The following is a 12,489-nucleotide window of genomic DNA, read 5'->3' as shown; positions in this document are numbered from 1 at the left end:
CCTTTTCCCTTGACATGGCTTTCTCTCCTTAGAGCTAGGTGTAAGGTGCTACAGTGTTGAATCTCTTTCTTTTCCTTCTTTCCTTATATATTTTCTTTTAATTCGTCATAATGCGGAACCAAGTTATCCCCCATCTTCCTGTTAATCCTCTTCTTTTAATAATTGTTATGTTTCCAAGGGCTTAATGTTAAAAGCAGGAATCTTAAAAAAAAAAATCTCTTTAAAAACAAAACCCCACAAACTAACCTTTTATTTTCAATAATTCAGTTAATCGTTTTTAAGGTCAGTAGCTTACAATACAAGGATGTTTCCAACACTTGTCTCAGAAGATAATTTTTGTTTTATATACATGAAGCATTAATAATATTCTTGGTGTGTACGTATTATGATCGCACAATCAGAATTTACTGGGAAGGCAGGGGATTTCAAATATTGTGTTCTATTAGTTTTTCATATGAACCTACACGTCAAAAAAATAATCCTTTTCCGGGCCATGTGTCCAAACTGGAAAATATGATCGTTACAACTAGACAACATCAAACTAAATACAGCCCTTTCCTGAGGGCTTGCATACTGAATCTGGCAACACTTTGGAAAAGTACTACTTTAGGTTCTCAAGAACCCAAAGAGCCCTCTGGCTCTTCCAGTGGGCTCAGCCCTAAATATGCTCAGCCCTTTGAAAAAATTATGAGTTGCAGGTGTTTAAAATTTCCATGTTTTTTGCGTTTCTGTGTGTGTATGTGTGTGTGGGGGGGGGGAGGGTTCTTTTCATTGAATAACCAGTAAACAACCAGTCCTAGCAACAAACAAGGATTACAATTTGTGGATGTAGTATTTACACAATGCACTGCTGCATTTTCTTCCATTCATTTTCCTTCTAATCTCTTTCAATCAAACCTATTACCTCTATTCTGAACTCCAGCATTTAACAAAACGCCAAACAAAAATGAAATTAACAAAAGCCCACTTCATTACGATGTAGCCACAGAAGCTTGAGAACGAAGGAAGTTTGTCCCTTCCGGTGATCCGTTCTGGCGTTTGCCTGCAGCAAGATGGCGGCGGTCTCAATGTCAGTGGCGCTGAGGCAAATGTTGTGGGGGAAAAGGGCAGTGGCTGTAGCGGCCATTTCCGCTTCCAGGGTTCCTACCAGGTAACAGGATTGTCAGGCTTCTTCTTCAAGCTTCTGGGGTCTCTCCACTTTTGGGGAGGTCTCTGCTGGCTGGGTTCCGGAGAAGGCCTCTGGGAAAGCGTTCTCTGCTGACCCTTTCCTCCGGAGAGGGCGGTTGGATTTGGGACTAGCTGCTTTTCAGGGGCACTGGCCAGGCGAGTGGGGGTGTGAATGCGGGGATGAGGGGAGGAGGACCTCTGGTTTCTTGGAAACTTTGGGACTATTGCTGTGAGAGAGGGTCTGTGGGGTGGGGTTGTCTCCAGGGCTGCGAGCCGAGCCCTAGCCCCCAGAGAAGGGGAGGAGTCTCACTGGTTTTTCTCCCCACTTTACGCACCCCCTCCGTTTTTCACCTGTTTGTCCATCACTCCAGGCCTTGTTGGGGTTAAATCCTTCTTTCCCTTACATGGCTTTAAGTGGTATTAGTGGGTTTCTGAACAGAAAGATTGTTTAATTCATCAGCCTGCTTGGTTGGAATTCAATGTTAGTGAACATACCATTGCTAGTAATATTGGAAGGTAATTTTTAAAAGGCTGGTGGTAATGCCGGGAGGTTTCCTATCAAGAATTTTATTAAAGCTTCACAATAATTCAGAGATTGTTGCTGTTGTTTTGCTTTGAGCGTTTTTGTGATGGTGCTTTTTTTCCTGACTGCATTAATCCTCGATTTCCCTCTTAACGCGAATTTTCCTGACTGTGGTACTAACACAATAGCATGTAAACACCGTAGTGTGTTTATCTGCAAAGCATTATGTTTTATCGCTATTTCGCTACCTAGTATAAATCAGGGCATGTATTGAATGCCTTTTGCATGCTCTGGAGACTACACTGAGTGTTTAGAATAACACGGGAAGACTGCAGGGACAGATGGGGGTGGTTAAAAATTGAGGGTCTGGTCAAATACTAATTAATTTAGTGTTAAATATAAAGGGAATCCCGAGCGTTAGAACTAGAGTTAATTAGAAAGGATTTATGAGGTAAATTTTATTAAGGTTTTAGTGTGTTGGGGGGGGGGGGAGAAGAATGTCCTGAATAGGGTCAGTGGCTTATGAAAAGCTTTGAAGGCAATAGTGGATACATACATAATATAGAATTGTTGAAAAATAACGATGCTAAGATTGGGGAAAGGTAAAAAAAAAAAAAAAAAATTGTAGTGAACTATTGTACATATGACGACTTGAAGAATGGGAAGTGTTTCTCTAAATAAAATACCCGACTGGTTGACTTAGGGCTGTAAGAGAGGTGATCCAAGTTAGTTTTTGTTCTCCTAGACATTATGGAGAATAATTTTGCATTCCCAAGTAATAATGTATTCACAGTAGCCCTAGAACTCAAAACAGAGTTGAAGGGGCCACTGGTGCATGGCTAATTAAGACATGACTGTGTATCTAACTAAATTCTATATCTAAGTCAGCCATTTTGTCAGCAGTTATTGTAGTTGAAGTTAAGATACTGGATTTTAGAAACTGATGATACCTAGTACTACTTACGCAAATTTGAAGAGTTTCTGTTTGCAAATGTGTTAGAGATTTGAAAATAAAATATTAAATTATGTAAAGTGATCTTTGTTTCACACTTTAAAAAACGTAAGAGACAAAGAAAACAAATTTTAACCACAAGTCAAATGACACATTTATTTGCTTTTTAAAAATTTTATTTTTTAAGTAATCTCTACACCCAGTGTGGGGCTGGAACTCACAATCCTGAGACCAGGAGTCACATGCTCTACTGACTGAGCTAGCCAGGTGCCCCCATTTATTTGCTTTCTGTAACACATTTTTTTGTCCAGAGAACTAGTGATGTTCATCTCCCCTTGAGGGAAATTTATGGCCCTTCTCTCTTACCTATTATTGGCTTTTCATCCTTAAGCATTGTCTTTCCATTATGTTTTGAAGGTAATGAGGATCTGAAAAGGTTGTGTGTGGAAAGAGTACCAATTAATAAGATAATCTAAATCGATAATTCATTTTATTGTAATGCTTAGAAAACATTTGCAAATAATGTAACCTTTCAGATCACTTGAATAAAATGAAGGGTAGAATCAGTAAGGCAGTTGGTAAGGAGGGAGTAGTGAACAAATACTGAAGAAAGTGTGAGTAGAAGGAAAGAAGCTGTTACATTAACTTGTATGAAATTACAGTGTATTAGTACAAAACCAGAGTAAACCAAAAAAACCCAACAACATACACACAAGGAGAAAAATTGTTTAAACAGTGTAGATGATTCCGTTGATCTAGTTACTGAGCTCGTGTTCCAGAGTGAGTCTCAGTTTCCATGTGCTTCTCATTTCTCTGGACTGAATGAGAAGGGGGAAAAACCGGATAAATGGCCCACATTTATTCTTACTTTCCCTGACTTTCTGACAGAATTGTCCAGGGTGAGTTTAACTATTTAGGATTTTAATCTAAAAGCTAGATAAAATGGTGCTCTTTCAAAATAGCAATACTTCGGACTCCATGTTTGATACAGTGTTTTTTGTTCTGTTTTGTTTTTTTAACCTATTTGTGTATTGCCTAGCCCTGTTTCATCACTTTTCAATTTGAACTGAATCTTGTGTTTACCTCGAACACAGTTCCTTAGGGTCTGCATAGGGTGTTAATTAATGACTGTGGTGAGGACTAAGTGTATAGACTTTTTTTTTTTTTTTTAAGTTTATTTATTTATTTTGAGAGTGAGAGCACGAGCTGGGGAGGGGCAGAGAGAGAGAGAACGAGAGAGAAAATCCTAAGCAGGCTTCACACTGTCAGCACAGAGCCCATCGCAGGGCTCAAACTCATGAACCATTAGATCATGCCCTGAGCCTGAGCCAAAATCAAGAGTCGGATGCTTAACCACCTGAGACACCCAGGTGCCCCATGTCTGGATCTTTTTTGTGAGCCTTATTTTGTGTTTCAATCTCTGGCTCTATTGTGTCACACTATTTCCTTTTTCAGCATTAGATAAGCCAGGAACCTTCAGTGAGTAAGATGTGCTAAAGTTGACAGTCCTAAGGTTGACAAGGGTTCTGTGTATATTACACCTTACTGGGAAACTGAGCCCAAATTTGAGAAACATTTAGGACATTTAAAGCCAGTTATTGGCTTCTACTTCAGATAAGATGGATAAATTCCTCTCTGAAAAGCAGCTACTTTTGCTGTCTTTGAAATATATCAAAGCCAAGTTTAGTGAGCTTGAAATATTTCTAAAATACCCTTTAATAGGTTTAATTCTTTTGCTTATTTTTCTCATTAAGAAATACCCATAATGGTTCATGAGGTTTCAGCAGTAGTAGAGATCTTTGTTCAGTTCTTAGGAGAATTAAATATTTTAATACTAATGAATATTAGAATAGTGTCTGGCACATAGTAAACTTTACCTAAATAAACACTACTTTATTATTGGTTTGAATAGCCTGAGTATTTTTCTTTTCATTAATCTTGGTGATAGATATTGTGGTAGATGGTAGTATTGTTGAAAATATTTGCTTCCATTTTCTGTGACAAGATTATACATTGCTGCTCCATTAGTCAAGTGATTTGTTTTGGCCAATGAAATGTTACTGGCAACAATATGCCATGTCAGGCAGAAGCTTTAAGAGCTGTCCCATGTTTTGCCATGTCCCTTTTCCCTTCACCTATAGGATAGACATTTTAGGTGGGATTTTTTTCTTTTAGTCTAGATCCTGGAATGAAGATCACATGGAGCAAAGCTAGAAGCTGATTCTTACAGGTTATATAAAATATAAAGTGACTAAGAAATAAATCTTTGGGATGCCTGGGTGGCTCAGTCGGTTAAGCATCCAACTTCAGCTCAGGTCATGATCTCACAGTTCATGGGTTCAAGCCCTGCGTTGGGCTCTGTGCTGACAGCTCGGAGCCTGGAGCCTGCTTCCGATTCTGTGTCTCCCTCTCTCTCTGTCCCTCCCCCACTCATGCTCTTTCTCTCTCTCTCTCTCCCTCTCTCTCTCTCTCTCTCTCTCTCTCTCTCTCTGTATCAATCTCTCTCTCTCTCTCTCTCTCTCTCTCTCTGTCAAAAATAAATAAATGTTAAAAACATAAAAAGAAATCTTTGTTGTGAGTTACAAAAATGCTTGAATTTTTGGTTGCCTCAACATAACCTATATTGACCTTTTTTACACACACACGCATGCATGCAAATGAGCAGGTTTTAGCACATGGACTAATGTATCAGTGAGGTCACAGGCTTTTGGAGGGCTGGAAAAAATTTTTATTTATTTTTGTATACTTGATGGCACCTAGTGTAATGGTTCACAAATAATAGTAAATGTTGATCACGTACGTGAGTAAATACGTATTTAGAGATGTGTGATTGTGAGGAAAAGCAGGAAGCCATAGGTGGTAATTCTGTTAATAAGCTCATCAGTGAAAGCCAAATACTAACCTACATAAGCGTGAATATAAAATATCTACTACGTATATTCTTTTCTAATTACTTGCAGTGGTCTGAGATTAAAATATTGACCTGAAACTCTATTAACATCTGGATTGAAGTTGACTTATGAATAGATTTTTTTTGTACTCAGAAATTTCTTTGACAAGTGTCCTGACTCTTTTGTATTCAAATTTTATAAAGAGGTAGAAATGAATTTATTTGGGAAAGGGTGTTCATGGAACATGATAACTTTCTTGGCATAATAGTAACTAAATGTGATTATCAGACTTGCCTTCTGGAAGTTATTTTACAGGAAGTTTTTAAAAATTAATGATACATTGAGCTTAATGGAGAAAGAAGATGCAACTTGGTTCCTTTGTTAGACATGTTTGAAGAAGTTTCTGGGCATGGGTGAATATAGAACAAGACTATTTCACATGGAAAAGCTTCTAAAATATATCCCTTGGTTGTCTAAAGTTGAGAATCATTTTTATAGTATTTGTTCTGAGCACAAATTAATAATAGGTGACCTTTATTTCTCATTGTGTGTTAGCCACTGTGTATTAGCCAGTGACTTTACCTGCATTATCTTACATATTTCTCACAGTGATCCTATGAACTTAGGTGTTATTTTTCTCATTTTTCAGATGAGGAAACATTTTAAAATTTACATTGCTAGGAAATAGTCTGGTTTAGCAGCCAAGGAACATGTTGACTTTAGTAATGAGAAGTATATGTCTGCTAAGAGTAAAACCTCAGTGTCTTCTCTGTTTTTCTTTTAGCAGGATGTCTTTATTTGAGAAACTATCTGATGCTCTTTACTTTCACTGTTCCTTTTTGTACAGTGACAGTCTCCAAATGAGGAATTTGTTTTCTTTTTTTTGTAATAAGGATTTTTCCCCCTAAGTTTGGTAATTATTTTTGCTGAGAAACTTTGTATATGTGACTTGATTATGATACTTTCTTACCCCCTTAAACAAAATGCAATAAATACATGTTTTAAACAAGGTAAATGGAATATATTTTTCTTTTTTTCTTACTCCAGTGATCATTAGGAAAAAGTTATTGTATTCTGATGCCTTTAAAAACTATCAAGTGTCTGCTATACTTTCTGAGTTCTTTGTCTGCTTTTTAATAGTGTTTTTGTGTCCTTCCTTGACTGGTCTGCCTCTCTTTAGCAGTTTCACTACCCTTTTTCATTTATCATGAGTTTGAATACCAACCAAGTAAACCTGTTAGGATTTGAGTAAAATAAAGTAGGCTTAATGAAGCTCTGATGATGGCTGAAATTTACTTTGTTGCGATTAAAACCTTAAGCTTTTTTAAGGTTAATAGATAATTACATATAATACATGAGCTCTTATTATAACTTTTCTTTTTTAGTTTGCAGTGTCCAAAGACCCTGATGGAACTTTATTGTACCTGAATTTTGGAGTGGCCAGATTCTTGACAGTGACTTTCATCTAAATATTTTTATATTTTAGCAAACTATTCTAATTCTTTTGCCTTTTATGTAGTGGCATGAGAGCAATTCAGAATTCCTGTTTCAAATTTTCTTTCTTTTGTCTTATTTTGATAGGTGAATACAACCTTAGGTTCTTTAGAACTAGTTAGTTGCTCAAATGTGACCTTTTTGCATTGACTTAATTTTTTTCCTTTATGGGATCATGCTCCAGTTTAGTGGTTTTTTAAACCCTTGCTGTACATCAGAATCACCTGTTGTGTGCATAAAAAATTCAGATGCCTTGGCCCCAATATGTATTAGTTCAGTAAGTTTAACTTGAGGCTTAACTCTGGTGATTCTGATCGGAAGCTAGGTCTGAAAATTACCGTTTGTGTGTTTTAAAATACTTTCCATGCTATATCATGAAAGATTTCAAAATGCATTTTTCCTTGGGGGTCGGGTGGAGATTTCCAGAAACAAACAAAAATTCTTCCATCTTTGCACATTTCCCTAATCTAAATTAAGCTTTATGCTTTTCACCCATGCACTGGATGGAAGCTTTTTCTTGGAGAAATTTTCCTTTGAGGGAGAGCAGGCATTTTGGTAATTTTGGAGAAAGCAGGCCATGTTACTCGCTCTCTAGAGACTCTTGTTCTTCCTTTTGGAAGAGCTCAGGTTTAATATAGCGCAGCTGTTGAACTCTGCCCTTCAAAGTTTTAAGAAGAAAGTGTTTTATCCTTTAAAATGGAAATGCCTTTTTTAGGGAGGTGGTCTTTGGCTGGATATAGTTCTCTAAGAAAGTTGCATGCTTTTCTAGAGTTCTTTTGTTTCAGTGATTTCTTAGAATTGTTTCAGATGTTGAGGGCACAGTCTCAGAGTAAAAATCTGGCTGCTTTGTAATATGTTTTGCTGTATCCTTAACAAAGCTAGATGAAGAGTTTATTTCTTTGTGTTTTCTAGGACTCGAAAATATGTTCTTTCCTTTATTCAGCCACTCTATACATAAGTAAATGGTCCTTGAATAGGGTTTACTAGACAAAAGATCCTGTTCTAGATGACTGTTCAGCAAGCCATATGCTTCTCCTAAAAATGTCAGTCTGTCTTGATGAGCTTTAAAGTGAATACAGATGTTTTGGCTCTTTTGAGGACTACCACTTTTTGTGTGGAAAGAGCACTTCTTTTTCAGGAGATTTCTTCAATATACTTACAGAAATTTGCATGAAATTTATATTTATAACTTTTGTCTTTTAAGTCTAATGAAATTAGATTTAATTAGGCATTAATAATTTGAGTTTAATTTTAATATCCTTAGTATAAATGAGATTTGGGAAAATAAAATAGATCTCAATATGGCTTTTGTTAAGATTTTGTATTTATTTAGTCTTTTTAAAAATTTGGAACTCAAATTTTTACCTTGTAATATTTACCTTTATGCAATGAAAGGTGATATTTTGGCAGGAAGGGTTACCTTTTTAGATGTTCAATACCTTTTACTTTGCTAGGTTAAGGCTAGAAGTAATAGTCATTAGATTCATACAGTGTTTGAGTTGGGAGAAAACTCTAGGATCTTCCTGCCTGACCTTTTGTGTATGCAGGAATCTCTAGAATTTCCTGTTTCTTGATTATCTAACACTTGAGGAATAAATGGTAAATTTCTGGTAACCCTAGAAAACGTTCTACTTTTAGATTCGTTGGTAAGTGATATTCCCTTTAATATTGTGTAGAAAAATTCTAACCCCCATGCACATGTCAGCCTTTCAGATAATTTAAGATATTTGTCATTACTCATTCTCCCCTTTAAGTGTATGCTCTAGACTTAGCATATATTGTGTGTTGTTTTGTTTTTTTACCCTTTGTTAATTTATTACCAGATTTCTTAATGATTTACTACCTCTTGGTACTCCTTAGGATATATTCCATTTTGCCAATATCTTTCTTTGAGCTGTATACTGTTAACTAAATGAAATTACCAGAGGTGATAACTTAGTGAGTTGAAATTGAATTAAAGAGAAAAGTTGACTTTAAGTCGGAATTAAAAAATTTTTGTTTTTAAAATTATAAAGAAAAATTCACTTTTTCCTTTTGCTGAACAGTTTTTAGAATTTAATACATGTATAGATTTGTGTAATCACCACAGTAGTCAGGGTACAGAATATTGAAAGAATTCATCACCCTGAAAGACTCCATCACCCTGAAAGACTCCCTCATGTTATCCCTCCTGACTCTAGACCCTGGCAGTAAGTTATCTTTTCTTCATCTCCATAGTTTTGTAGTTTTGAGAGTATAATATAAGTGGAACCAGTATACAATTTTGTGAAGATTGGTGTCTTTCACTCAACATAATGCCTTTGAGATTACCTAAGTTGTTGTGTGTATCTATAGTTTATTCTTTTTTATGGCTAAGTAGTAAATATTTTGTGGATGTACCACACAATTTATCCATTCACCAAATGTCCTTATTTTTGGTTTTTAATACTTATAAGTAGAGCCACTATAGTAAATACTTGTGTACAGGAGTTGTATGAACGTGATTTCATTTTTCTAGAGTAACTACCCGGGAGGGAGATTCCTGGGTCATTGGTAGTATTTGTTTAATTTTATAAGATACTAATAAACCATTTTCCACAGTGGTTGTATCATTTTCCTTTTTCACTAGCAATGTATGAAAGTTTTGTCACTCTGTGTCTCATTAACAGTGATATTGTCAGTATTTTTTAATTTAGCCATTTTAATAGATGTATAATGATATTTCACTGTGGCTCTTTTTTTTTTTATGTTTATTTTTGAGAAAGAAAGTGAGCAGGGGGAGGGGCAGAGAGAGGGGGTGACAGAGGATCCTAAGCAGGCTCTGTGCTGTCTGCTCCGGAGCTTGAACTCACGAACTGTGAGATCATGACCTGAGCTGAAGTTGGACACTTAACCAACTAAGCTACCCAAGTTTGTGGTTTTTTAAATAACAATTTCATTGAGATATAATTTATATTCCATAAAATTTACTCACATAAAGTAAAATTTGATGGTTGTTAGTATATTCACAGTGTTGTACAACCATTCATAGCCAATTGTAGAACATTTTTATGACCCTCAAAAGAAACTCTGTGCCCACTAGCTTTTACTTCTGTTTCTCCCTTTCCCCCAGTCTTAGGCAACCAAGAATCTACTTTCCGTGTCTGTAGATTTGCCAGCTCTGGACATTTCATACAAATGGAATCACATATGATCTTTTGTGACTAGCTTCTTTTACTTAGCATAATGTTTTCAAGGTTTATCCAAGTTGTGGCATCTATCAATACTTTATTCCTGTTTATTGATAAATAATATTCCATTATATGGACATACCACATTTTATTTATCCATTAGTTGATGGGCATTGGGGTGGTTTACACTTTTGATTATTAATGAGTAATGACCTATGAAACATTTGTGTGTAAGTTTTTGTTATACATATATTTTTATTCTTTTGGGGATATACAGAAGAGTTGAATTGCTGGATAATGTTGTAACTCTCTGTTTAGTCTTTTGATTAACTGCCAGACTCTTTTTCCAAAGTGGCTGCACGATTTTACATTCCCATCAAGAGTAAAGGAGGGTTCAGTGTCTTCACAACCTTTCTGACACTTGTAATTGTCTTCTTTATTATAACCATTCTAGTGAGTGTGAAGTGGTATCCGGTGGTTTTTATTTGTATTTCCATGATGGCTAACTCATTGTGGTTTATATCTGTTTCCCTAATGGCTAATGATGTTGAACTTTGGGAAGTGTTTGTTTATATATTTTGCCTATTTTTTTTTTTTCAACGGTTTTTTTTTTTTTTTTTTATTTTGGGACAGAGAGAGACAGAGCATGAACGGGGGAGGGTCAGAGAGAGAGGGAGACACAGAATCGGAAACAGGCTCCAGGCTCCGAGCCATCAGCCCAGAGCCTGACGCGGGGCTCGAACTCACGGACCGCGAGATCGTGACCTGGCTGAAGTCGGACGCTTAACCGACTGCGCCACCCAGGCGCCCCGATATTTTGCCTATTTTTTAATTGGGCTGTTTGTTTTTTTATTGTTGAGCTCTGAGAGTTCTTAAACTATTCTGGATATAAGTCTTTTGTCATATATGTGGTTTGTAAATATTTTCTCCCAATCTGTAGCTTTTATTCCTTTAACTGTATCTTTTACAGAGTAAAAGTTTTAATTTATTTGAAGTCCAACTTACCAGTCTTTTTTTTTTAATGGATAGTACTTTTGTTGTCCAAAGAACTCTGCTGAACCCTGTCAGCGAGCCCTCTTGCTCAACTATAGACCCCAACAGTTACTTATTGTACTTTCTTGAGGCCTTGACAAAGAATTTTGCAATGACCTAAACATTCCAACCACCAGACCAGAAGAGCCCAGATAGTGGTGGAATGCCTAGAAGACCACACCTCACCCATCCCCTTCTAGCCCATGATCATAGGCTAAACACATACTGACCCCTACTCATAGTCACACACTCTTTGCCTCTCTTGAACTTACTCCTCTGAACTCTCTCTTCAAAACTCTAGGTGTCCATCTTGCTGGTAGAGGTAGATTGTTAAGGCTCAAGCCTGCCATCTCCCATGGCTGCTGAAATAAATGTTTCCCTTTCTCTTTTCCAAACCCTTGTCTGTAGAGTTATTGGCTTCTCTTGTCGAGTTTATCCCAATTTGTTTGCCAATAGTGTCAACATAACCAATTAGCAATACCTCTGATTTGTCCAGGCCCCTCAGGATTCCCTGGAAGGAACAGAAGGCTGTTGAAGCTCCAGGGCTTACCCGTTTCCTGAGTTTTCTGAGTTTGCAGCTGTATGTTTGGGAGCAACCGCAGGTTGAAGATTTTTTTGTATTCTCAAAGTTTTGAAGTTTAATATTTTACATTCAGATCTATGATCCATTTTGAGTGAATTTTGTATGAAGTGTGAGATTAAATTTGAGGTTAATTTTTTTTGCATGTGAGTATACACTTGTTCAACACCATTTTGTGTTTACTGTGAAGACTATCTTTTTGTTTCTGGTTTTTTTAAGGCGTTATTTTTAAGTAATCTCTACAACTGATGAATTTACAACCCCAAGATGAAGAGTTGTGTGCTCTACCGATTGAGTGAGCCAGGCGCCCCTAAAGACCATTTGTTTTCAGGAGTGCCTGGGTGGCTCAGTTGAGCATCCGACTCTGGCTCAGATCATGATCTCACAGTTTGTGGCTTTGAGCCCCATGTCGGGCTCTGTGCTGACAGCTCAGAGTCTGGATCCTGCTTCGGATTCTGTGTCTCCCTGCCCCTTCCCTGCTCGTGCTCTGTCTCTCTCAAAAATAAATAAACATTAAAAAAAAAAAAGACCATTCTTTTTCCATTGAATTGATTTTGTACCTTTGTCAGCAGTCATTTGGTTATATCTTTCTGGGTCTGTTTTTGTATTCTTTATTGTGTTGCATTGATCTAAATCCCTTTGCCACTACCACACAGCTTTGATTACTATAGCTTCAGAGTAAATGTGTATTAAAATTGAGT

General features: G+C 36.8%; 1 protein-coding gene across 1 annotated transcript in view; it reads left to right on the top strand.

Annotated features, from left to right (window-relative positions):
- Window positions 1–1,030: 1,030 nt before the first annotated feature.
- The window catches only part of NDUFS4 (NADH:ubiquinone oxidoreductase subunit S4), a 112,675-nt gene continuing 101,216 nt past the window's right edge, over window positions 1,031–12,489 (top strand). Inside the window, exon 1 of the mRNA XM_007076646.2 lies at window positions 1,031–1,150. Coding sequence (XP_007076708.1) covers window positions 1,053–1,150 — 98 coding nt within the window. The 5' untranslated portion in view covers window positions 1,031–1,052. The remainder of the gene's footprint in view (window positions 1,151–12,489) is intronic.

The sequence above is a fragment of the Panthera tigris genome, chromosome A1 (assembly GCF_018350195.1).
Source record: "Panthera tigris isolate Pti1 chromosome A1, P.tigris_Pti1_mat1.1, whole genome shotgun sequence".
Lineage (NCBI taxonomy): Eukaryota > Metazoa > Chordata > Mammalia > Carnivora > Felidae > Panthera > Panthera tigris.
The sequence above is the reverse complement of the archived record's forward strand: the minus strand, read 5'-3'. Positions and strand labels throughout refer to the sequence as shown.